General features: G+C 38.2%; 5 protein-coding genes across 11 annotated transcripts; 2 read left to right on the top strand and 3 right to left on the bottom strand.

Moving 5' to 3' along the window:
- Positions 1–354: 354 nt before the first annotated feature.
- On the top strand, positions 355–7,904 carry LOC106650557 (coronin-7). 6 transcript variants are annotated; one of them, XM_014368636.2, is made up of 18 exons: positions 355–626; positions 1,904–2,133; positions 2,200–2,348; positions 2,416–2,602; positions 2,684–2,981; positions 3,054–3,309; positions 3,384–3,536; positions 4,163–4,561; positions 4,778–5,420; positions 5,503–5,616; positions 5,699–5,869; positions 5,946–6,384; positions 6,465–6,603; positions 6,669–6,875; positions 6,957–7,092; positions 7,156–7,289; positions 7,360–7,449; positions 7,551–7,904. In XM_014368636.2, exons 2-18 carry the CDS (start codon positions 1,974–1,976, stop codon positions 7,557–7,559), a joined length of 3,684 nt encoding a protein of 1,227 aa, XP_014224122.1. In that variant the 5' UTR covers positions 355–626; positions 1,904–1,973; the 3' UTR covers positions 7,560–7,904. The 6 variants fall into 6 exon arrangements, with proteins under 6 accessions (XP_014224122.1, XP_014224127.1, XP_014224123.1 ...); XM_014368637.2 differs by lacking the exon at positions 355–626 and adding an exon at positions 767–1,108; XM_023462295.1 differs by lacking the exon at positions 355–626 and adding an exon at positions 1,152–1,174.
- Positions 7,905–9,374: 1,470 nt separating this feature from the next.
- Positions 9,375–11,720, bottom strand: LOC106650591 (ubiquitin-fold modifier 1). Its single transcript, XM_014368701.2, has 4 exons — positions 11,217–11,720; positions 10,882–10,938; positions 9,584–9,714; positions 9,375–9,509 (listed from the first exon to the last, which is right to left on the bottom strand). Exons 1-4 carry the CDS (start codon positions 11,222–11,224, stop codon positions 9,439–9,441), a joined length of 267 nt encoding a protein of 88 aa, XP_014224187.1. The 5' UTR covers positions 11,225–11,720; the 3' UTR covers positions 9,375–9,438.
- On the bottom strand, positions 9,628–10,866 carry LOC106650590. Its single transcript, XM_014368700.1, has one exon. It carries the CDS (start codon positions 10,778–10,780, stop codon positions 9,833–9,835), a length of 948 nt encoding a protein of 315 aa, XP_014224186.1. The 5' UTR covers positions 10,781–10,866; the 3' UTR covers positions 9,628–9,832.
- A 244-nt stretch (positions 11,721–11,964) lies between the features above and the next one.
- LOC106650589 (protein tumorous imaginal discs, mitochondrial-like) lies at positions 11,965–15,446 on the top strand. 2 transcript variants are annotated; one of them, XM_014368699.2, is made up of 6 exons: positions 11,965–12,235; positions 12,747–13,225; positions 13,306–13,569; positions 13,650–14,094; positions 14,776–14,878; positions 15,073–15,165. In XM_014368699.2, the coding sequence occupies exons 1-5, from the start codon at positions 12,055–12,057 to the stop codon at positions 14,856–14,858; spliced, it is 1,452 nt and encodes a 483-aa protein (XP_014224185.1). In that variant the 5' UTR covers positions 11,965–12,054; the 3' UTR covers positions 14,859–14,878; positions 15,073–15,165. The 2 variants fall into 2 exon arrangements, with proteins under 2 accessions (XP_014224185.1, XP_014224184.1); XM_014368698.2 differs by lacking the exon at positions 14,776–14,878 and having other exon boundaries at positions 15,073–15,446.
- An 87-nt stretch (positions 15,447–15,533) lies between these two features.
- LOC106650588 lies at positions 15,534–22,534 on the bottom strand. Its single transcript, XM_014368697.2, has 7 exons — positions 22,136–22,534; positions 20,767–21,381; positions 20,530–20,612; positions 17,519–18,019; positions 17,094–17,411; positions 16,791–17,024; positions 15,534–16,700 (listed from the first exon to the last, which is right to left on the bottom strand). The coding sequence occupies exons 1-7, from the start codon at positions 22,144–22,146 to the stop codon at positions 16,444–16,446; spliced, it is 2,019 nt and encodes a 672-aa protein (XP_014224183.2). The 5' UTR covers positions 22,147–22,534; the 3' UTR covers positions 15,534–16,443.
- Between the last annotated feature and the right edge of the window lie 1,666 nt (positions 22,535–24,200).

Raw genomic sequence — 24,200 nt, 5'->3', positions numbered from 1 at the left:
ACAGGCTTAGGTTGCTCGCCGCGCCCCCTTGAAGTTGGTTTTGGTACCATATGAGCCAGCCTCAATCGCGCCTATAGTTCTGTGCTTCTATACGTGTCTATCTTCTTTGGTACGGGTAGGCCAGAAGCGGAGAGAGAGAGAGAGAGAGAGAGAGAAGCAAGGCAACGCGGGGAAAGAGAAAGAGAGAGAGAGAGAAAAAGCGAGTGCATCAAGTCTGTATGAGCACATACAAGCACACACGCAGAGACACATACAAGTATATAGTGAGCCGGGCCCGCGCGCGCGTCGCAGACAGTAGCACTGCTCGTCGCTTACATACTGTATGTTATTACACATTCGCACACACACATACATGTACATGCATTCATAAAAGAGGGGAAGCTTCCGCGTGCTTATGTTCCGCGGCATCAAGCATCGTCGTCGCCGCGCGTCGTTGTCCTCGAGTCTCCTATCAACTGCTTATTTTACAACTGCTGCTGCTGCTACTGCTGCTTCTGTCGCTGCTCGTCACTCCTAAATTGTCAGATAGTGATTCAGAGTCGGTCGTCGCGCCGTTGACATCGGATAGCATAAACACATCTCTCTGGCAGCGGCTTGTTTACATCGCTTGCATTTATTTTTTAAAGGTACACAAAATCGTACTCGTGCGTGCAGTGCGCCGCGCTGCTGCTGCTGCTGCTCCCCGCGAACTTTTAACATGGATGTGCGTCTGTGTGCGTACTTCAGTGTCTGCTTGTGTGTGCGCGTGTGTTTGTAACGTAGCGGTACCTCTATACACATCTCTCGGTACATAGTGGGTGGTGGCGACAGTGGCAACAGCGGCCAGGCACAAGCACAGTGCCGAGACACCGTATAGTGTAGCGGCTTTTGTTTTTCATTGCCATTGTCGTTGTGCCGCTCTGCGCGTGCATCGTCGTCGTCGCGTTATCCTTTACTTGTCCATCGATAAATATAGCGTTAATAATAGTAAATAGGTGTGATTCGGCTGTGTTCAAGGGGCATTCAGAGAACCGACTGTTTATTCTTGTCGATTATATCATAAACCAATACTTGCGTCAATCTCGAGGTCGCGATCGCGCAACGATGCACTGAGAGAGTCTCGATCGCCGTGAGTAATCTCCGCTACTGACTTTTGCGCCTGTACATGCATGAGTAATAACATCGTCGCGCCTTCGTAAGGATTCTCAGCTGTCTTATTTGATATAAATACAGGCAGCGCATATACGTGCTTAAATGCGCTGATCGCGCTTACACGAGCTTTCGAGCCGCAGGCATTGGAAAGAAAGAGAGGGAAAGAGGAAAAGAAGCTTTTTTGTTGCTGCATGTGTTATATATACATCGGCGAGGCACTTGTGTCGATCGTGTAACTGTGTGTATGTGTACATAAAGCGGCTGCAGTAAACTACCGTGTAATGTGAAAGTTTTGCCACTGATCGTGCCAATGGGCACATCGGCGTTGGTCTTTTATCGCGCGCTATAAATATATATCTGTGCGCGTGCATTGCTATTTAAACATTTTTTTTACGCGACGCGCGCGTAAGCCGCAACTAGCTCGTTTTCTCCCGGTGCATCGGAGATTCTTTCCAGACTCCGAATCCGACAGAAACGTAAATATTGATCTGAGTGTTTTCGATAAGAAAAAAAATTACGTTGTATCGAAAATTCTCCGATTTCTCAAAATAACTTGTCAAGTGTGTGCATATCTGATTTGATTTGAATTTTTTTTATCAATTTCAGTTGCTCGAAATTTTGCGAATTATCGATTTTTTTATCGCGTTAATACGTATGAGTAACGAATATTATGTCGATTCTGCTGTATACCGTAGTACCATTTAAAAGTTGATCAACCTGAAACAATACTTTCACTGTAAAACGGTAATTATCACTTTCTCTTTTGTTACAGATTTAATGATTAACTAGGACAAAGACATTACAGTCAGTTGGGAAGTAACAGGCATTTAAAGACAATAACCATGGCGTGGCGATTCAAAGCATCCAAATACAAAAATGCAACACCCATTGTACCCAAGCCTGAAGCATGCATCCGTGACATCTCTGTTGGATCTTATCAGACTTATGGAAACAATATAGCAGCATCTGCTGCATTTATGGCATTCAATGTTGATCATAATGGTGAGTGTCAATAACTTTTTTTTTGCATTTGCTTTGTATCAACTTTAATCAACATTTATTTTTTAGGCTCCAGTTTGGCTGTTTTGCCATTGGAGGACTGTGGCAGAAAAAGTAAAACTATGCCTCTGCTACATGCTCATGCTGATACTGTAACTGATATGGATTTTTCACCTTTCCATGATGGGCTTCTTGCAACTGGGTCTCAAGATTGTTTGGTACTGTACTTGACTATTAGAAATCAAATAAGATGGGTCTTCTATTTCATACAATTTTCTTCTATAGGTAAAATTATGGCATATCCCAGAAGCTGGTTTAGAAGAATCTTTATGTAATCCAGAATGTACATTTTCTCACCGCCAAAGAAGAGTTGAAGTTGTTCGCTGGCATCCCAGTGCTGAGCATTTGTTAACAACTGTTTCATACACTAATTTATCACTTTGGGATGTACTATCACAAAAGGAAATATTTTGTACGTTTATTATTAGATTTTAATATTTGTTCTATTATTCATAGTAGACTTCTTAGTTTCATCATAATTGTAATTTTGCAGCTAACAATGAACATAAAGAAGTTATTCAATCCGTCAGCTGGAAACAAGACGGTACTCTACTAGCTTCTACATGTAAAGACAAGCAAGTCAGAATTATAGATCCCCGTACTACCAAAAACATTGTAAGCTCAGCTTCTAGTCACCAAAGTATAAAAGATTCCAGAATTGTGTGGCTGGGCAATAGTGATAGAATTCTTACAACTGGTTTTGATGCTGCCAGACTGCGTCAAGTTTACATTCGTGATTTAAGAAATTTGAGTGATCCAATAAAAACATTGGAACTTGACTGTAGTACAGGGTAGGCAAATTTTTTAATTTATTCATTACATAGAAATTGTAAAATTTATTAAAACCTATTTGTCTTTTATAGAATTTTGATGCCATTATTTGATGCTGATACAAACATGCTTTTCCTGGCTGGAAAAGGTGATACTACAATAATGTATTTGGAAGTAACAGATAAAGATCCTCATTTAGTGGAAGGTATTAGACACAGTGGTGAACAAACCAAAGGTGTATGTCTAGTACCGAAACGTGCTCTTAATGTTATGCAAGCTGAAGTTAACAGAGTACTTCAACTGACTTCTTCAATGGTCATCCCAATCATGTATCAAGTCCCAAGAAAGGTATGTATCCATTATTTTGCTTTTGAAAGGATTGATTTTTAGAATATTTAAAGTATTCATAATTATTATTGTAGACTTATAGAGATTTCCATGCTGATATATACCCAGAAACAGCTGGCTGCATTGCAAACAATACAGCTATTTCTTGGATACAAGGACATAACTTACCGGTACCAAAAATATCATTAGATCCAGCTAAACGAGCAAAGGGTGAAGAGCCAATAATGGTAAGAAAATTTTTTTTAGAGTTTCAGTTACATTTTTTTCTACTTTATTATATTTTTATTTGATTAGGTTTGGTATTTTATTTTATTTTAATAGCGTGTTTGAGAGTGAATGTGTATTTTAGATATTAGAATAATTGCATACTTTAAGTTTCTCATTTTACATTATTTTGTATTTGTTATGTAATATTACCATCACCAACACCATCATATTTGTTTTAGTCAATGTTTGCAGCATTCTATTTATCATAATATAAAACTATTTTTCAAGAAAAAATCTTCAGTAACACCAAACACTTTTAAGGATATAAACTACAGCACTTTATTCTTGATTTATATTGCGTATTCTTGTATACTTTTTATGTTTACTCATTTAATTTTTCAGAAAATTTTAATTTTTTTGAATTTCCACTTGTATCCACTTTGTTTAAAGACAGTATGCACTTTGGTACTGATGATCAGTAGTTCTGTATTTTATGTGTAAGTAATTTCATTTGTTTGGAAATTCTCTATATTATTCTAAAACTCAAACATTTCATAATTATTTTACTTTTTTTACAATTTGTGAAAATTTATTTTCTCTCTAAAAAGTTCATTAAAACTAAAACTAAACTTTTTGGAAATATAAGGTACACAAGGGAAATCTTGCAACACTGAAGAGAAACCAACCTGAACTAAATCTCGAAATTCGTCAGCAAAAAGCGATTGCAATGTCAACTCCAAAAGGCTACACAAAAGCCGCAGCTTACATAATCCAAGACAAAGAGGAACTTAAAAATGAATTTAACGACGATAGCGACGATTATCGTAAAGCTGAACTAGACAAGCTCGAAGATGAAAAATCAAAAATTCAAAATGGGGCCTCCCACGTTCAACCTCCAAAACCACTGCCAAGATCTTCCAGGGCTAACAGTCTTTCGGACGAAAGTTCAAAGGAAGACGTGAAGCCCGTTGCTAAACCGAGAACTACCCAAAGTCCGGGTGCCGTTGTAACTTCGGTCAATCCAAATTGCATCAGTGGATATAAGGTTTGATTTCATAGGGCTTAATAGGTGGATAGGATTAATGTGTGCCTGTTTGTGTATGTATGTCTGATAAATTTAATTGTTTTATCGTCATTTGTAATTTTACTTAGCTGTAAAATTCATTTGTACCCGAGTTTAGTCTTCGTAATTTTAAAATAATGTAAACTATGCTGTGATCCATGTTTGAGTCTCTGCAATATTCTTATTACTTTTGTCTAGCCACGACTCGGTCCAAAGCCATTTCAAGCTAAGTCCGCCAGTCAGGAGTTTTCTTTCGATCGAGTTTTCTCCGTACCGCAAGCTCCCAATCTAAGCGAATCTAATGGAACTACTAATGGCGCAAGCAATGGTCACTCGGATGCAAACAACGAAAACGGAGCGGACAAATCTCCAACGTACGAGAACGATCGTCAAGAAGCGACGAGCAAAAGTGATTCTAGTTCTATCGAGGAAGATGCCAATTCTAGTGATTCCGGTTATAAACCTAAAACTCCTAGCACTGCCGAGAGACGGAAATTATTTGAAGTCAAGCCACCATCCAAAGATGAATCCCCGGAAAATGAGGATCCTGGAAATTTCGAACGCGGTGGTTCAAATCGCAATTCGATTGCCGAACGTCGTCGTCTTTACGAAAATCGCTCGGCATCGGCCACGGATGGAAATCTAGCTGAAAAAGCTGCTGGTTCTCCAACGTCCATCCGAAGGCGCGACAGTTTCAAGAGTAAAAATGATCTTACTAAAGACGAGGAACCACAGCCTCTTAAGAAATCTCAACCACCTTCGATGTTGCGACAACAAAGTATGGATCCAAGATTAGAGAGTTCCAGTACCCCAACACCTAAACGTACTTCAACTGTATTTGGTAAAAAAATGATTTTAAAAAGATATCCTTAACTAAAATTGCCAATCATAATATCAAACATTATTTTTATTCATTTTACCAGGGAGAGTATCGAAATTCAGGCATTTGAAAGGTACCCCAGGACACAAGTCCACTCACATTGAAAATATACGCAATATCAGCCGACAAATATCAGGAGAATGTGACGGTTTTCACGGTAACTATTTTTTTAAACAATTTTTTATAAGTTAACACATAGCACGATAAAAATAAATTTATTCCAATTTTTAATTTTATAGCCAATTCCGATCGTGTTGCGGTACCCTTAAGTGGTCCTGGAGGGAAGATCGCTGTACTGGAACTTAAAAAGACTGGAAGGTTACCGGATGGCGTTATGCCAGCTTTGGTACATGGTGCAACTGTTATGGACTTTCAGTGGGATCCGTTTGATAATCAGCGTCTTGCAGTTGGTATGTTTTTTCGGTAATTTCATGCTTGAACCATGGTAATGCATTTTATAATTCCCCAATTTTTTTTCATCATAAGCTTGTGATGACGGTATGATTCGCGTGTGGAAGATTCCATCTCAAGGTCTTACTCAGCCAACCAATGAACCCCAACACATCATCGAAGCCCATACCGATAAAATTTATCTTATTAAGTTTCATCCTTTAGCTTCGGATGTTTTAGCATCAGCATCATATGATATGACCGTGAAAATCTGGGATTTAGAACCATTGAATCTAGGTGCCACCATAAAAAATCGCATCACGCTCACTGGGCATACAGATCAAATATTTAGCTTGGCTTGGTCTCCTTGCGGGCAATATTTGGCTACTGCATGTAAAGATGGAAAACTGAGAATCTATCAACCAAGAAATAGTGATATCCCAATTAGAGAGGGAAAAGGACCGGTTGGCACGAGAGGTGCTAGAGTCGTATGGGCTTTGGATGGGCGATTTTTAGTAGTTATGGGATTTGACAAGTGAGTTTCATACTTCAACTTTTTCAAATTGAATTTTTTAGAATTAATATAAAACAATCATAAATGATCACTTTTTGAAGAGTATCGGAAAGACAAATCCTAGTATTCAAAGCCGAAAACCTCAATGCGCCTTTGAATACCGTTGGTTTGGATGTTTCGCCCGCGATTTTAATGCCGTATTACGATGATGATAGCTCAACTTTATTCCTCACTGGACGAGTTAGTACTGACTTTATCGACATCAATTTAATATAATTAAACAACTAATAAAATATAATTTTTAGGGCGATTCAACGATTTATGCGTTCGAAGTAACTGAAGAGACTCCATACATATGCCCACTTAGTCATCATCGCTGTGCTTCTTTACATCAAGGTTTATCATTTCTACCAAAAAACAAATGTGATGTTGCCAGTGTAGAATTTGCTTCAGCTCTAAGACTGACAAACAATACAATCGAGCCTTTGAGTTTCACCGTTCCACGAATCAAAGTAAGAACTGGCAATTAAAGTGAAACATTAATTATTTTTCATTTGAATTATGTTTTTATTCTGTAAATCAATTCTGCTCAGAGTGAACTCTTCCAAGACGATTTGTTCCCACCAACAAAGGTAACATGGAAAGCTACCATTAATTCTCGCGAATGGTTCAATGGATCCAAAAAGCAAGCAGCAAGAATCAGTTTAAAACCACCAGGAATGGATAATTGTAAGTATAAAAAAGTGTCATTTGAAAAAAATGTTCAATAAAAATAAAAAAACAATCCTTCAGTGAGTGAAAGTCAAGGACAGGCAGTAGTTACCGCACCAGTATCAGCAAAGCAAAATTCAGAAAAATTATCTGTATCTCAGCCTTATAGTAGACTAACTGGATATCATCCAGATGTTCGATCGAAGCAGAATGATGTTAGTAAAGATTTATTTTTCGTTGCTTTGTTATTTTTAATTATATCATAGTTACACGTTTTAATTTCAGATACAAAAAACTTTAAGCTCTCTTGTGGGGGACGTTGTAACATGTCCGTTGGAACAAGATTTGATGGAAGGCGTGGACGAACATGAATGGGTGAGTTGCTCAGATTTTTTATTCCACCAGAAGCTGTTTTGTTTGAAAAAATAATTTTTCTAGTATTAATTATTTATTATTATTATTATATTTTGTTACAGGATGAGTAATTTTAGCACTGGATTGCTGGTTTATTTTATAGACAATTATTTATGATGAAATTTTTGTAGCCAATCTGACGGGGTACTTGTGCAAAGGAATTGGAATTGTTTCAGAGTTACGCGAATATTTGCTCATTATATCATATAGCTATACTTCCAATTTATAAATTTCATATTGCAATGTATTCTTATATTCTTGTAACAGTTTTTGCTATAAGTTCGTATTGGTATTATACGAAACTGCAGAGGTAAAAAATTTATTTATCAATACTTTCTGTATTAATTGACTCCGTGTAAAAAATTATATCTGCGAATTGATAAGACATGAATCAATTAAAATTTTTTTAACTATTAGTCAGGGTTCAAATAGTTTTTCAAATATACATTTGTACATGAAAGTTTTACAATTGATGTAAAAGCAAATCGTGATTATAGTTCTAGTCGGGATGCACATTTTATTTTATGCTGAATCCAATACTATTATTAGATATATTACGGTAACGGGTTTCAAGTATCCTTTGAATAAGTTGGAAATTGAATAACTAGAGAGCCAATCCAGTCTTTGTACTAATCGTTGTCTAAGAAAAGTGTGCTATGAATCAAGTTTATAGATTTTTTATATCCATGATGAAAATTAATTGTGCATTGAGCATCACATGACTGCTTACAGTTAAAATATATGAAAAAGCTTGAAATAAGTTAAAAATGTATTTATTGAATGGATAATGTAGGAAGCAATGATTTGAAAAATACAGCAGTAAACATGATTTAGGCTTATTTGAAATATAAGGCGCACATGTTGAGATATCATTCAATATAAGATAACATTTATAATGAGTATAATTGAATATATCTGCATTCAAGTGGAAAATATGCATTTCCTCGCAAAATATCATAAAATTAAAGAAAACGATCTCTCCTATCCTTTTTTTATTTATTTACATCAATTAGTATTTCAGAATTGGCTTTGCAAGCATTTAAATATATATAATTTTATTTCTTCTGTAACAATGATGTTTAGAAGTTATATTTTAGCCTTGCTATATTTATAAACTTTTACTGCGTACTATGCATTTTATCATAGAATATATATATTTATGAATTTTTTTTTAATTAAAAACATTTGTATTAATAGCAGAGTCACTGGAATGAAGTAGTTACCATATTCACAGTGCCATCTGCAAAGACTCATAAATTAAATCTAAAAAACGAACTAAGTGATACATCTTTTGACATTTCTACACATCTATTTCTAAAGTATCTAGAAAGTAGATTAAATACTCAAAGAAAATTTAGTTTTTATTAATTTGTATAACTGTAATCAATTTAAATGGTGAAAAGAAAAGAAACATTCCATTTTTCAAGCACTTTGGAAATTTAATGTTTTAATAAAATGCTAGTGATATTCTAAAAAATGTTTTCTACGTAATTTTATAAACCAAAATACAGATACGAAACTTTCAATGAAATTGTACTATTTATACCAAAAAAAGAATAAATTAATACTTTTGTAGCACAAGAACTTTTATACGCAATATCATTAAAGAAAAAGAGACCGAATTGCAGTTTTGATGAAGGTGTACAATTGACTGCAAAACTGAAATTTTGAGATTATAATTTAATTAGGATCTTTGTAACCAACTTATATCATATACCTGTAATTCACTTATAAAAAATATTTCTATGCTGATGTGTATTGTTGTTTTTATTTATTTAAATAACAGTATACCTGGTTTTTCTTGATATAAATTTTTTATTTCATAATATTTGATCCATAATTGAATCATTTTTTTTTGTTGCAATTAAAAACATACTTAAAATATACAATAATTTTTTTATAAAAAAAAACATTTGTTTTTATCGAACAATTCAATTAAAAATTGACCCATCAACTACTATATCCTACTCTATCACGTGGTATCAACCTCAGTTCACTACCATGTTTTAGGAAAATGTTACCTGAAAAAAAAAAGTTGAAGTATGTAGATAGAAAAATATTTTTATTTTTATAATTATGTTTATTAAATTATTACCAGCAGTTTGCTGAGGATTTATACCAACTCCATCATCTGTGATTATAGCAGATGTAGCTGGAGATACTTTGAATTCTTCTGCAGCAAACTTCAATACTGCTGTAAATGGAGTGTTATCGGGGACGCTTAAACTAAAATAACAGAGAAATAAATGACATTTTTTTACAATACTATTAAAATTACTCTTTGTCAAGACACGCAAGAAAAAATGTTGCTGGAGCTTTTTGGAAATCTTATGTACAATTCTATTTACAAAATACAGTCACGTTCAATACCTTCAAAGACGGCATCTAACTCTTTGGCTAATTTAATTCTCTCTATAGTTGAATTAGCCATACTTATTGGTCCACTTAACAATACTAAAATCATAGCTTCTAAATCATCATAAGTAAAACCTGAATCACTGACCCATTCTCCATTTTCTTCATACATGTTTCTTCCTATGTAAAAAGTAGTATCAATAAAATTAATTTCAAATTTATTATAATCTGTTAAAAGCTTTAGAAGCACTTTTCGTTTTGTATTTTTTAATTCTGTATACAATTTAATATTATTATCTTCGAGTAATTGAGTAAAATAATCTAAAATAAGAGTATTCACAGGACTTTCTGAAATTGATTTATAAGCTAATGAGATCAGTTTTGGAATTTTATCTTTGTGAAACATATCTACAATTAATTCAATAACTTTTTTCCTTCTTCCTAATTCAATTTCATTGTTCCATGAACTAAGAAGAAGTTCATCTTCAATATCTGACTGAGGAAATTCCAGATTCTTAAGAACTTTTATTATAGCATTAGCTTGCATAGCATGGGTCATAATATTATGAATTGCTTTTTCAAGTCTAACATTGCCACATTGTTGTATGTACAATTTTAAAAAGTCATCTACAATTTCATTACTTATTTTTTCTTCTTTGAAACAAAATTCAAGTAATTGATCACAAGCATTACTGAAATCCGAGCACTGGTATACTTTGGTTTTTTTCTTCTGCAACATCCAATTTTTCAAATGACTTTCAAACTCCTTATCTTTCTTTGAATCATGGATTTTTTTCATTACATTCTCTATAAAAACACAAGCTTCAAAAGATTTTTTCAATGAACTATCATCGACTATCTTGAAAACCTCTGGATTCTCGATTATTTCACAGTAAAAATCTATGACTTTTATCACATCGTTGAATGTTTGATCCATTTCAATTAATTAATCAAATAACAAATGAATCAAAGAAAACTAAACTTGCATGTCTTGACAATGAATATTCCAGGTAAAAAGCAAAATCAAATGTAACCTACACTTTGAATGGTAATTTCGGATCCGACGTTAGCGTAATTTTAAATGTAACTTTAGATCTGAAAAAAGCACGATGAAATTAGTAACCACTTTTTATACATTGATGAATTTTAAAAACAGAAATTTGCACACATGTAAACTACGATTAAATTTGATCGTTCTAAAGTAATGAACATTTGAGAGAAAATTTAAGTTTACAATTTTTATTGATGCTCATGATTTAAAACAAAGTAAAAAAGTTTATAAACATATGTTTGACCTCGCGCATCAAGTAAAAACTTTGGAGCAGTGAGATATTTTAACAGATGAATCGATGAATTAAAAAAAAATTACTTACGCTGCCATTGTGATGGTTGCAGGTGCAATGAGATATGGAAAAATTCGCAACACAGGTGGTTTTTAACTAATGTATGATACTTGATAACCTGAATCACTCATATGATGTTCTCCGCTTGTTTACAGCAGATCGTATGCAGTCACAGACACATTTCAGGCCCGTTCACGTTAACGCTCGTGCGGCTACTTCGCGCACTATTTTGACGCTCTCTGCTTCAATGAAAATTTGAGCCAAAACTGAATGAGACACGTCACATAGATTCAACTTTATTGCACGTAAATGCAGGTCCTAATTGTTTCAATGATTTAAATAATAAAAATGAGGTAACGGAACCGGACCAATCCATTTGAGTACTTATGAAGAATAGATAATTGCGAAATAATTTCAGTTTACGGATAATGAACTTTTTTAGCAAATGAAAATCAAGAGCGATATTTGACTTAAGAGGATAACGTTCATCTGTATTGATTTTTAAAATTGATTAAAAGTTGCAACATTATGCAATTTACATATCCCAAAAACATGGTATCAATGTTCAGCTAAGTTATTCATCAATCCAAACTAAAATACAACAAATAGTTGAAATCGTCAGCCTACAGTCAATGTACGCTCGTAAATTTCAAATGATTATCAAAAAATTAAATTAGTAGGTGCGCTCTTCATCTCCTTGATAATCGTGTTGGCTCGCGACGCACGTGCATTGCCCACGAGAGCTCGTGCAGTCGTGCTGCAGTCACCTACGGTGCGCCGCCGTCGAAAAGAATCGAGCTCGCCTGTACACAGGCAGTACAATAAGTAATCTAGCCGTACAAAATCAGTCTGTGGCGTATCGATCAACATGGCGACCGGCAAAAGTCTGACTGCGTTCTTGGGTACGCGAAATATCGGCCTTTTCGCGATACCAAAACAATTCAACACCACGACAGTGAACACAGGAAGAGGAAAAGACTCGACTCGACACTTTTCCACACCTGCGACGGGTGTCGTCGTCTCTTGGTCACGTATCAGGACTCCTAAATGTGAGTGTTGTTTCCCATGCTATAGCATGTTACATCATTGAGGTTGCTTTGCGGCCCATGAATACTTGGACATCTAAATTGTTGCTCCATTTACGTTGGACGACAATGAATCCTAAAATATTGAACAGTTTAAATTGTATGATATTGCCGTGGTTGTCTATCGTATAAAAGATAAGGCACGATAAAGTGACATAACCTTTGATTGACAATATTAGCAAAAGGCAAAGGTGTACATGTGGTTTTTTAAAATTCAAGTGCATGACATTGATAAAAATTTTAAAATTCATCTAAAATAAACAAAGATCATTGATTATAAAAAATATTTATATCAATGATGCATCAAACTAGTAATTTCGAAGTTATGATCAATCGTTTATTTACGTCGCAGTCAACTATAGAATTTACTCGAAATTTCTTGCTATCAATTTGATATTACATTTTATGAATTTTCTAATTTAAATATAATTTTGTCATTTAATCAACTTTTTTCAATGAAACTTATAAATTACAGACTCAGTGCCATCTTCTGCCCCAAGTCACAGAAAATTTCACCTGTCGAGTAGTTCATTTTCTGCAAAAAGAAACTACTATGAAGTTTTAGGAATATCTAGAAATTCGTCAGTAAAAGATATCAAAAAAGCATATTATCAACTAGCGAAAAAGTACCATCCTGACACAAACAAAGATGATCCAAATGCAGGAAAAAAGTTCCAAGAAGTTTCTGAAGCTTATGAAGTACTCAGTGACGAAACAAAAAGAAAAGAATATGACACATGGGGTTCAACCTCAGAACAAATGGGAATGGGAGGTGGTAATCCTGGAGGCAGAAGTACCGATAGGGATAGAGATTTCAACTGGCAATTCAAGTCGACTATAAATCCTGAAGATTTGTTCAGGAAAATATTTGGAGATGCTGGTTTCAGGAGTGGAGGTTTTGGAGATTTTGATGATTTTGCAGAATCTAAATATGGATTTGGTGCTGCACAAGAGGTAATGCATACATATATTAATCATAGACATTTCTATTTATCTATCTGTTAATTCTAAAATATTGAAATGTTTTTTATCAGGTTATCATGAACCTCACATTTTCACAAGCAGCTCGAGGAGTTAATAAAGATATCAATCTCAATGTAGTTGACACTTGCCCCAAATGTAAAGGTAGCAGATCAGAATTAGGCTACAAAGCAACCAAATGTCATCATTGTAATGGAACTGGAATGGAGACTATTAGTACTGGACCATTTGTCATGCGTTCTACGTGTAGACAGTGCCATGGTACAAGAGTGTACATAAAATATCCCTGCCTTGAGTGTGAAGGAAAAGGCCAATCTGTAAGTTTTGTAATCAAATTTTTGAAAACTAAAACAATTTATAAACTCACTAATTATTCAATTGCTATTATCAAACATAGGTACAACGTAAACAAGTCACAGTGCCTGTACCTGCTGGTGTAGAAGATGGGCAGACTGTAAGAATGGCTGTAGGCAGTAAAGAAGTTTTCATAACATTCCGCGTAGAGAAGTCGAAGTACTTCCGTCGCGATGGACCTGATATTCACACAGATAATGAAATAAGCATAGCTCAAGCTTGTCTTGGTGGTGCTTTACGTATTGAAGGAGTTTATGAAACTTTAAATGTACAAATAAGGCCAGGCACTTCCTCACACACATTAATAAGATTGAATAGTAAAGGCTTGAAAAAAGTTAATACTGTTGGGTATGGTGATCATTATGTACATATTAAAATCAAAGCACCACTCTCACTGAATCAAAAACAACGTGCCCTTTTGCAAGCTTATGCTGAATTAGAAGACGATACTCCAGGATCGATAAACGGCGTTACGACAAAAAAGGACGGTAAGGAAAGATCAGGAAATGGTTGATGTATTGCATATGAATAGTCACTATAGCTTTAAAATGAATTCAATTAATCAGTTGTTAAAGTTTATATTTCTATGTTAATATACTTTTATTAAGCTTTTTCAAATATTTTGAATAGAATTTATCTGTAGATGTAAAATCTTGTCAAGTTCAAATTTTAATGTTTATTCATGATAAGAAAATATGAATGTCACTGATAATAATTAAGTATCGCTTGAGTTATCCCCGCGTGTTCTGTTGTGATATTAAGTTATATTTTCGTTATTGTAAGCTTTGTAAATAAAGCTTTTACAAAATATGTACATCACATTCATTTTTTAGCTTTAAATGGAGAATTTTTCTAGTTCAAAATTAGTTTTTTTACTCACATAATCACAATTTATTAATGTTAAACTGAATCGTAAGTAAAGTGTTGAACTTCTTGTCAAGATTCAAGAGCTCGTGTTTCATTTGATCATTTTTAAGCAAGCAAATATATTTCTACCAGGTAGGTATATATATTGCGCTAGTTTTCAAAATTATGAACTGTAAAATGTTTGCATGAATTTACTCCGTATAAAATTGTGCCTAGAAAAATTCTCCTCTCATTTTCGTTAATGATTCGAGTTTCATTTGAATGAATAATGCCTAACTCGTAGATACGATTGGTTTTTCTAGGCACGTCGGAGGAAACTCAAGCGAAAGAAACGACCCAAGGCGAAGGTATTTTGAGTAGGGTGAAGAAAGCCATTTTTGGCTAGATAATAGTAATTTTCGTTTGGTGAGTTGAGATAATTTATTGAGAATTGACTACTTGATTGTTGATTTGAGTAACCCGTGATTGCTGATGAATAACTAAAAATTACAGTCGAAATGATAAAAACGACACGAGTTACTATTGTTACTAATAATCTTACTTTTGTATGTTGAATTGAATTTTATTGTCATATCTTAAACAATCATTCTATTTTTCAGGCACGAAGCATTGTTACGAACCTCCATTCGACTTGCTACAATCGATACGAGAAGCTCTGAACGAAAAAGAACAATCATTGATTAAAGAATCAACTGAATCCAAAGAAACCGAGGATCCTTCTGATAAACCAACTGAGCCGAATAATTCGGACGATGAAGTGGAACAGCATAAAAAATCAATGCCATAAAACCAATGATTTTTTCCAAAGAAGCGTTCCAAATAGGTACTTTAACGCGGAATGTTTTTGAAAATTATGCAAATCAAAAAAAAAAAAGAAACAAATATAAAAAGTAAAATCACGATTGTTAAATAGATTTTGTATTTTATAGAGTGCAACATATGGTTGACAATTATGTTTAGAAATGAATTTTAATCGGTGAATGTTTTGTAAGCAAGCGAAGAAAGTGATGTAAAAATAAAATAGGAATGCTTAATTACGAAATCTTGTATCATATCTTCAGAGAGATAGATACTTGAATGTTATGTTTGTAATTTTATCAATGCTATTAAGTTAGCGCTATAAAATGATTACTTACCAAAATAAAAAAAAACAATTACAATTGGGCGTTTGATTTTTCAAATTATTTTATTCATGTTGCCTCAAACGATGTCCAAATTCAAATGTGAAATACATTTTCAGCATTTTTTTTCAATAAAAATTAAAAACGTAATGATATTTCAAACATGTACTTAAAAAATTTAGTTATAATTAGAACATTCCAACGATCAGTTACATAAACTTTGCTTTCGTTAATCGTACAAAATAATTAATTGTAATATCGAATTAGAACATTTAAATTGTCAAACTCGTACAAGTAATTTGCTTAAAATATAAGTTATTTACAATTTATTTACAAGCGGTATTGGTCGTTGACAATTTTACTAAATGCAATCCTTAAGAAACTGTTCATCAGCGATACTTAATATAGGATGATTTGTGGTGCATATAACGTGCTTATTGATTTTTCACCTTTGTACTCTTTTGGTGAATGTATACAAAGTTGTAAAAAATGTACAAAGATTTTAAATTTCAGATGACCACCTGATTTAACATTACCGAAACGAGTATTTGATATTGTAAGTTAAAATTGAGATATTTGAGCGTTAATGATCTAAATTTACAATTTCAGGTAATCTCAAGCACGAGTTTAATTGTATTTGTAATTTTATTCTCATATTAATAACTGAATCTTTACCTCAAAAATGTACTATTACACAAGCACTCGGCACGTTCACAATCAAACTTGCATTATAATCTCTAATTTTTCTTCACGAAAAAGTAAGCACGCATTACCGATGAGTATTAGCGCTCGCAAAAGAAAGAAAAAACGTTGATACGACATGCAGCTGGAGCTGAAAAATGAGGTAATTCAAACCGGCACGAGCAGGCCGAATTTGAGGCCGACGTTGGTCAGGCTCTGGGTCGCGGCGACCTTGAGTATGGCCACCGCGATCGCGGCCAAAGTGACGGCGCCCTCGAGGTACAGGGCGTAGAGTATGCGCACGTGGCCGGGGATCGTCGAGAGTCCGCCGGCCGCCGTGAAGTCCAGCGGGAACATGAGGCTGTCGACGAAGGGCCGGTGTCTCGAGGCGCCGAAGCACAGAATGCCTATCACGTAGTAAATCGCTGAAACGAGCGCAACAGGTAGGCATGTCAAAAGAGAGCTCGGTTGTTTCATTACAACTTTTTAAATATATAAATATATTTCATAGAGACCTAGAACGACGAAGGGAGCGACTTTTAGCCAGAGCGGCATGGGCATGTGGTCGATGCGCTCGAGGTCGCGCTCCAGCTCCGGATACTTCTTGCGGATGCTGTACCTCTTGAGATTGACGGCGAGCATGAGGCCGAGGTTGAGCACGAGCAGAAAGTGCGCGGGTATGCCGATGGCGGCGAATATCACGGCCACGGTGCGGCCCGCGTCCGTGCGCGGCACCGGCGCTCCGAAACCTGTTGCGCGCGACGATCGATTTTCGGTTAAAAAAAGACTGGCTATCGACATACGACGTTGTTACGTACCCAAGGTCGTGATGACGGAAACGGCGAAGAGCACGCAGCCGGAAAAGGTCCAGAGCTGTCCGTCGTTGCCGCCCTCGCCGTAGCCCGAGTTCACGGCCATGAGGAGCATGCGCTCGTGCTTCACCAGGTACTGCTTGATCTTGTTGGCGTAGATCGGCTCCTCTTGGCGCAGCAGTCGCAGCTCCGTGGCCAAACTCACGGCCAGGTCGCGCTGGGCGTCCTTGAGACCGACGACCTGGGCCCGTTCGCGCGGACCCTCGGTTATGTAGAAGGCGCCGGCGCCCAGTACCGTCCACAGCGACAACAGCCACGCCAGACCTACATGTGCAGCGATATAAGGCCAAAATTGTCATTTACTTTGCGAATAAAGTAGCGTGAAAAATTCACGAGCTCGCGAACGATGAAAAATTAAACGGCATACGTACCGAATTGGCAGAGCGCGACTCTACCCAAAAATCGAAAGTAACGCCCTAGCCTGGAGGCTTTTCTCTTGACCGCTGGCGGCTGCTCCTGTGCCGGGCCACACCCGGAGGAGCCGAGATCTCGTCCGGCTGCGCTCGCCGTCGCTTTGATCGTCGTTTCCTCGTCCACGATATCGCGCAGAGTCGGCAGTACCCTCAGCCGATAGAGCACTCGATCGGAGGTCTGACTGGCTGCGGACTTGTAGGTCGCGCACGAGACGCGATGCTGCAGCTGCAGCAGGGACGAGCTCCCACCGACGCCGCCGCCGCCACATTCGATCGATCGGGCGATCAGAGCGTCGTCCTGGACGTGGAGCAGCGACGTGGCCTGGAGTTCGCCACCGCCGCCGAGCTGCGAGGAGTAATGGTGATTGATCGCCGCCGCCGACAGTAGGCCATCCTGCTTGACTATGGCGGTCAGCGTGGGCGTCACGACGTCGCTCGTGCATTGAGTCTCGTCCGCGGCTACACCGATACATAACATTTGTAATAATATCGATGTATGTATACGTGCGACACATTTTTTTTCGTCGAGTCACACACTAATCGGCTAATCATATGCAGAAAATATTTGTATAATAAAAACGCTCGCGAAGGGGACTGCAATATTAATCAACAATCGGATCGAAGCACGTGTGTGTGCACGCCACACCTGAGAATCTGCGCGCGTGCAACACGCGGGGGATTTATGTTTTATCGATCAGCTGCAGCTCTCTTTGCGGAGCTCCCTCGAGTGCAGAAATGCTCAAGAATTCATGGCAACTTGCGATGGTAATTGTCGCGCGTTAAATCAATCCTTTCTCTATCGATTTCGTTCGCCTCTCCATGTTTCATAACGCGTACAATATTCGCTCGAGCTTCTCTTAATTCGAAACGCTATCCTATAATTTCGCGATCGATCGGCGAACGAGCTATCCAGCCTGTCGTGTCCGATGGACGAAAAATGACGCGAATCGATTACAAAGTTGGCGGGCAAAAAAAAAAAAAAAAATAATAAAGGACGCAGATCGTGCGCAAGTGGGTTTTAATTACGTACAGTAAGACGAAGATCTTCGTGAAAACTTTTTCAACATGTTCGATCGGGTGGGGGCCGATCCGTCGAACTTCTACGAGCAAGTTTTAACGATAGCAGCTCGAAGCTGCTGTTGCTCTGGAAGCATCGGTGTGCTCGTCATCCTTGATGAACAAACGTATCGGCGCGCGGAGTTCTCGTCTCGCAAGCTCGCTCACGCAAGCTCCGCAAGCTGCCGATGATTATTTTTCCATTTACTTTCGTTCCCTCTCTCACTCGTACGTATGATAAAAATCAAAGTTTCTGAAAAGCACGTGGCTGCTGCTGTCCATCTAGCTGGAAGTCGCGACGTTTGCACTCGGCACTCGAGCTAATAAGCGATCGTTAAGTTGTATAGATTTCGACGTATGTCGCGTCGAGTGCAGTGATTATATCGTCCTCGAGTCGGTATACGTACGAACTGCGGCGCGTGTAAAGCACAGCGAGACACACACACACACACACACGCGCACGCACTACGCGTTGTTGACACTCGACGAGCTGCGCGATTGTAAACAGTCGTCGCGATCTATATAGATGCACACACGGGGCAGAGCGCGCGATACGGAATAAAGACGCGCCGAGACGCCGCCGGAACAGATAAAACTGAAAGCGTTCGCCTTGCTTGCATATACACCGCCGGCTGTACACGTTTATATATGTTTGTATATCTTTTCCTCGCCCCCTACCACTAGTACTATCCGGCCAACTTGCCTACTCGGGCGTATGCCTCGTGCAAATTGCTCCTATCCTATATCTATACAGCATGTGTATCGTAGGGCTGCTATAATTTAACGTCGTACCCACGATGGTCGCGGCGGCGGCCGCGTGCGCGCCGCCTTTTATAATAAAATATCATGGCAAGGTCGTATCGATGCGAAAGATCGATTGAGCCTCCACCACCCTTACCACCACCGCTACAACCACCTGCACCACCTCCTCCGTTGGCGAAAATGTTATAGGCCAGGTAAGCTCNGGGGGGGGCGATTATACATATTCCATGTGTGTCACTACCCTCGTGGCCGTAGCGCGCTCTCATGGGCGGACGGGTACACATACACCCAAGAAAGTCCGCGACGACTTAAGCTTTTCATTATTGACGATGGCGCGACTTGAACCGATAGGCGTGATACGCGACTACGTGCCACAGACTACTCGACGACTTTGCGACTCGCCTCGAGCAAATATCGCAGAGATAATTTTCTATATTTTTTGCCCTACTATATCTGTTCGAATTTCTCCTATTGTTTGCCATACGCGCGTGAGGTAATCAACGGAATAATCAAGCAAAATTATCTTTCAAACGAATTTACACGTGTTCCTATATTGATGTATCATAGATACGTGTCATTAGTTAACCGAGCGAAGGGTCGCTTCCTTATCAATTTATCGCATTTCCCCCTTAATTCTCGATCGATATCGCGCGATAGGCCAATTGCTGATGCACAATACATCCATCGCGTGACACTTCCTATCCATCCGCTTCTGCACAGTAGTATTCCTCAATAGTTATGTATGATTGTCCGATTGCGTATCGTAATTAAAGAGGATATCGCGTCGAGGATTTACGTTCGGCACGCCAAGTCGACTTCATTTAAGATATATCGCAATACAGTTTAAGAAAATGAACGATTTTGTTCGGAAAACCAAGTAAACGAGCGATTCGTACAGTGGGGAATTGCACAATTATTGATGAGGGATAATTTATGCATTGAAACATAATATACAAATGTACGCGAGAGGGTAGTCCTCGTTTTTCCGAGCTAACATTGTATTTAAATGTGTAATGCACGCAATATTGTATAGATTTTAAAGCAACAGGTGCGTCTTCCGCGAGACGCGTGCACCGATTGCCACGATGATCATTCTATATTATGTCTACAACGATGATACGATATTTACTGAGAGAGAAATGCCGATTTACCTTTTAAATCGCTGCTATAAACTAGGTCCGTGCGTTGGATTCCACGATAATCGTCGTTCTCCACTTGAAAAGTTATTTTTTCACTGCAAAGAAAATAATTATTTATATTTTTACACTCTTTTATCGGTGGCTGACTGAGATTGTGTATTTAACATATAAAAATAACTCGAAACGTTATTACGTAAAACGAAGAGAAAAAAAGTGAAAGAAAATTAGTTAGTAAACTGAACCACTCACTGTATTTCTTTCGGATTCCCATTGGGATCGTCATCGTCGTCGGTAGTGGCTTTCGCTTGGCGAAGCTTCCACTCGACCTGCGGCCTACTGACGCGTCTCCAAAAAATCGGCTGCACTCGAACGTTGCCGCCTCTGCGTTGCCATTTGCTCGACGCGGCATTATTATTGACGTTGTTATTGGCATTGTTGCTGCTGCTGTAGTCGTTGCCGTCGTTGTTGTTGTTGCTCCGGCGCTGCATGAGCCAGCTGGTGGTGCGCGGCCGATTCGGCATCTTATCGACGCCCCGATGCCGATGATGCCGATGATGCCGTTGTTGCCGTCGACTGCCTGGGCCGCGATGTCTGTTGCACTGCTCGGAATCGATCGTCGCCGAATCGTTGTTATTGCCGCTATTGTTGTTTTTATTGATGTTTATCGAGGGAGGTAGAATCAAGGCTGGCGGTACGGGAAAGGCCGGCAGATCCGGTACTTCCATGGATCTGTAGAGGACTCTTGTCGCCGCCGCCAGCACCGCTGTCGACGTCTCGGATCGACGTCTCTCATCGTCCTCCCGATCGTTGTCGTTTTCGTCGGCGTCGTCGTCGGCGTCGTCGTCGCCGCAGTCCTCGTCGTATCTGTGCGTATAGTCGATAAATAATAAGCGCAAATATAATAATATAAATACTCGATGATTATTTTATATGCGCGTGCGGATGCGGCCCTATTGTACAACGCTCGGCCATATCTCTATATGTATCGAGTGTGTTTTGGCTTGAAAATTTAATGCTCGCCGTCGATTAAGATCATAAGATAATTGCCGTCGAGTGTTTGTGCACAGCGCCTTGTGATGTATAATTTCAAATTTACGTATTACGTTCGATTTGTATCATTGCATAACGATCAATTTATGTACTCGCACGTACGCGCGGCCCATTGTTCGAGCTCGTGAACTTGTGTTACACCTCGACTCGGGTGATTTATGCAAAACCTTATTTCCTGCCACGCGTTTAACGGAGCGGAATCATCAAGGCGTTTCGTTCGAGCGCAACTTCCGGAAAATTTCGATATCATTTTAAGTGAGAGAGCTCGCAACAAATCCAATCCAGAATCCGTTTATTTATTTGCTATATATCTGCTGCACATGATGCACGTATCGTGCGGCGTGGCTTTGCTCGAGTCGCTCTATCAATTATAGATACACGCGGAAACTAATGTCAATGCCGAGCTGGCGCGCGCGCACGCCTCGACCGCCACCGCCGCCTCGTGACTTTTCCCGCATTGTTTCGCTCGAAACAAAAGTCTCTATATTATTCTTCGCAAATTTTCCGCATTATTCTTTTCCGTGTTATATTCTATTCTCTTATATGTGTACACGTGTCAAGAGATCACCTGTTATGCATCTTCGCTCGGCTGCCACGAGAACATGTGCGATCTATCCAAGCCGCCGCCGCCGCCGCCGAGCCAGAAATTCTCGTTATCTAGAGCGAGGATTAATTTATTGGGCCGAGCTCGTTTCACGCTGAATTATAGTTTCGCTAAACTTCTGACTCTTCCGACGTTGAGTTTCGGAGCAGTAACAACACGAAACGCGCGTCGATGATCCATCAACTGATTCGAATCATTTTATTCATTAATTTTTCTTCTTCACTATTGTACTAATTTATTTAGCCACTCGCGAGAAATCGATGATAGATTTTTACGCCTTAATTACGGTAACGCAAAAGTTTAATAAAATCGAAAACGTGCAGAGCTTTGGAGCTCGCGCGAGTTTATTATAGCGTACGGCCATCCGTTGCACTGGCTTGTTCAAAACTGCAGAGCTTCAACGTGCTATACGTGTGTATAAGACGCTGTGCGCGCGCGAGAACGGCTATCTTAACCAGCACCGATATGTGCTCTATATATATATGTGTGTGTGTGTGTGTATTCGTGTGTCTGCTTGTGCAAAGGTATGTGTATATATCTATCGCTGGCGATGTATATAGGTGTCTGATTCGCGGCCGGCACAGCCGCGTATTTTCGTACACGTTAGCCACCGCCGCCGACGCTTATACTATCACTACTACTACTACTTTTACCGCTACTTGCCTAAGCCCTACTATAATTGGCCTTTTGCATCGGCGTTGGCGCTCGTGCCACGAAAAATCCCTGCAACGAACACCTGTAATTTTTGGGATAATGGAAAAAATAATCAGATTTCTTCGATCGCGCGCGCATAACAAAGGAAAGGTAAGGAAAAAAAAATATCGAGTACAAGACTCGACGCGAGTTGCGCGATTATTTTTAGACTCGAGTTGCAAACCTCGAAATTCGCGCGTTCAATCGTCGACGTAAACTTTACACCGTTTCAAGATGCAGCGCTTGTTTGGACTAACGATTTATGTATTTTTTTAGAATGAGCGTTACTAATAGGTTTTAGTTCCCTAAGCTTCGAGTCGCACCTATATGCTTGAATAGACAACGATTACCTTGACATTTACTCGTATACGCGCGTCTACCGTTTAAAATTATAAATTCAGTCTATAGCTTGTTTGTTGATTTTCAACAAATAATATTAATTATGAATTAACTGTAGACGCAACGAGTCGTTTGAAAAAATTATTAAATGTTTTGCCAGATTTTCCGGGTACCCGTTACAATGAGACTTTTCTTACAAAAAGTCGGGTCGGAATTTGGAGAAAAAAATGTGTACCCGAGCGTAAGGATGATACTCGAGCTACAACAATGCGACATACTTGACACACTTGCGCTATTTGCATTGTTGTTGCATATGCACATATTATTTGTGCACGGTGATATGCAAAGTAAGCTTGCACTGCGCCCCGTATATGTACACATATTTGTGTTTGAATAAAAGTCGAGGCAAAAGAAGAAGGAAAAAAAAAACTTTTTCAGACTCGGAAGTGAACTACTTGCATGAATAAAGAGACGTGCATAACGGACGTACGTACATATGCACTTCGTGCTCGCGAGCCGTGTATGTGTGTGTGTGTATATTTCATATTTTTTTACTTACATAAGGCTGCCTATAAGACCGAGATTGTCCGGCGAGGGAAAAAAACAGTGGAAAAAGGACGAATGAAATCGATTTAATCTATGCTTGTATTTATTTTGAACATTACGAAGCTATAGAAGTTTATGCGATTGATTTGAAAAGTACATAATTTCGATTGCCAGTGACTATCAAAATATAATTAAATCAGATTCGACGTCGAAGTAAAATTGAAAAAATTTCATTTATGTGTGTCACTTAATTCAAATTTAAAAGGATGTAATAAAATGCCGTTTTTTGCACTGTTAATTAATTTATAATAATATGGTGTACGCGATGTTTTACTACGTCATGCAAGCTTACGGACAATAAGTATATACATTTTTTTTTTTTACTATAACAATGGGAAAGGCAAAAATATAAAAAGCATACTGCGGCTGTTACATAACAAGGAGTTAATTG

Source organism: Trichogramma pretiosum, unplaced genomic scaffold, assembly GCF_000599845.2.
Source record: "Trichogramma pretiosum strain Unisexual culture from Peru unplaced genomic scaffold, Tpre_2.0 scaffold3, whole genome shotgun sequence".
NCBI lineage: Eukaryota > Metazoa > Arthropoda > Insecta > Hymenoptera > Trichogrammatidae > Trichogramma > Trichogramma pretiosum.
Note: the sequence above shows the minus strand (reverse complement) of the source record. Positions and strands in the feature narration are given on the sequence as shown.

What these genes read in the sequence shown, in the direction of transcription:
- LOC106650557 (XM_014368636.2), top strand. Translation starts at nt 1,974, where the DNA reads ATGGCGTGGCGATTCAAAGCATCCAAATACAAAAATGCAACACCCATT. An exon ending in GAACTTGACTGTAGTACAGG is followed by an intron (nt 2,982 to 3,053) that starts GTAGGCAAATTT and finishes TGTCTTTTATAG; the next exon opens with AATTTTGATGCCATTATTTG. An exon ending in TAATCAGCGTCTTGCAGTTG is followed by an intron (nt 5,870 to 5,945) that starts GTATGTTTTTTC and finishes TTTCATCATAAG; the next exon opens with CTTGTGATGACGGTATGATT.
- LOC106650590 (XM_014368700.1), bottom strand. Translation starts at nt 10,780, where the DNA reads ATGGATCAAACATTCAACGATGTGATAAAAGTCATAGATTTTTACTGT.
- LOC106650591 (XM_014368701.2), bottom strand. An exon ending in CCGAAATTACCATTCAAAGT is followed by an intron (nt 9,715 to 10,881) that starts GTAGGTTACATT and finishes CTGTTATTTTAG; the next exon opens with TTTAAGCGTCCCCGATAACA. An exon ending in AAATCCTCAGCAAACTGCTG is followed by an intron (nt 9,510 to 9,583) that starts GTAATAATTTAA and finishes TTTTTTTTTCAG; the next exon opens with GTAACATTTTCCTAAAACAT.
- LOC106650589 (XM_014368698.2), top strand. Translation starts at nt 12,055, where the DNA reads ATGGCGACCGGCAAAAGTCTGACTGCGTTCTTGGGTACGCGAAATATC. An exon ending in GATTTGGTGCTGCACAAGAG is followed by an intron (nt 13,226 to 13,305) that starts GTAATGCATACA and finishes GTTTTTTATCAG; the next exon opens with GTTATCATGAACCTCACATT. An exon ending in CGTTACGACAAAAAAGGACG is followed by an intron (nt 14,095 to 15,072) that starts GTAAGGAAAGAT and finishes TCTATTTTTCAG; the next exon opens with GCACGAAGCATTGTTACGAA.
- LOC106650588 (XM_014368697.2), bottom strand. An exon ending in TTATAGCAGCGATTTAAAAG is followed by an intron (nt 18,020 to 20,529) that starts GTAAATCGGCAT and finishes GTATCGGTGTAG; the next exon opens with CCGCGGACGAGACTCAATGC. An exon ending in CGCTCCCTTCGTCGTTCTAG is followed by an intron (nt 16,701 to 16,790) that starts GTCTCTATGAAA and finishes CGCTCGTTTCAG; the next exon opens with CGATTTACTACGTGATAGGC.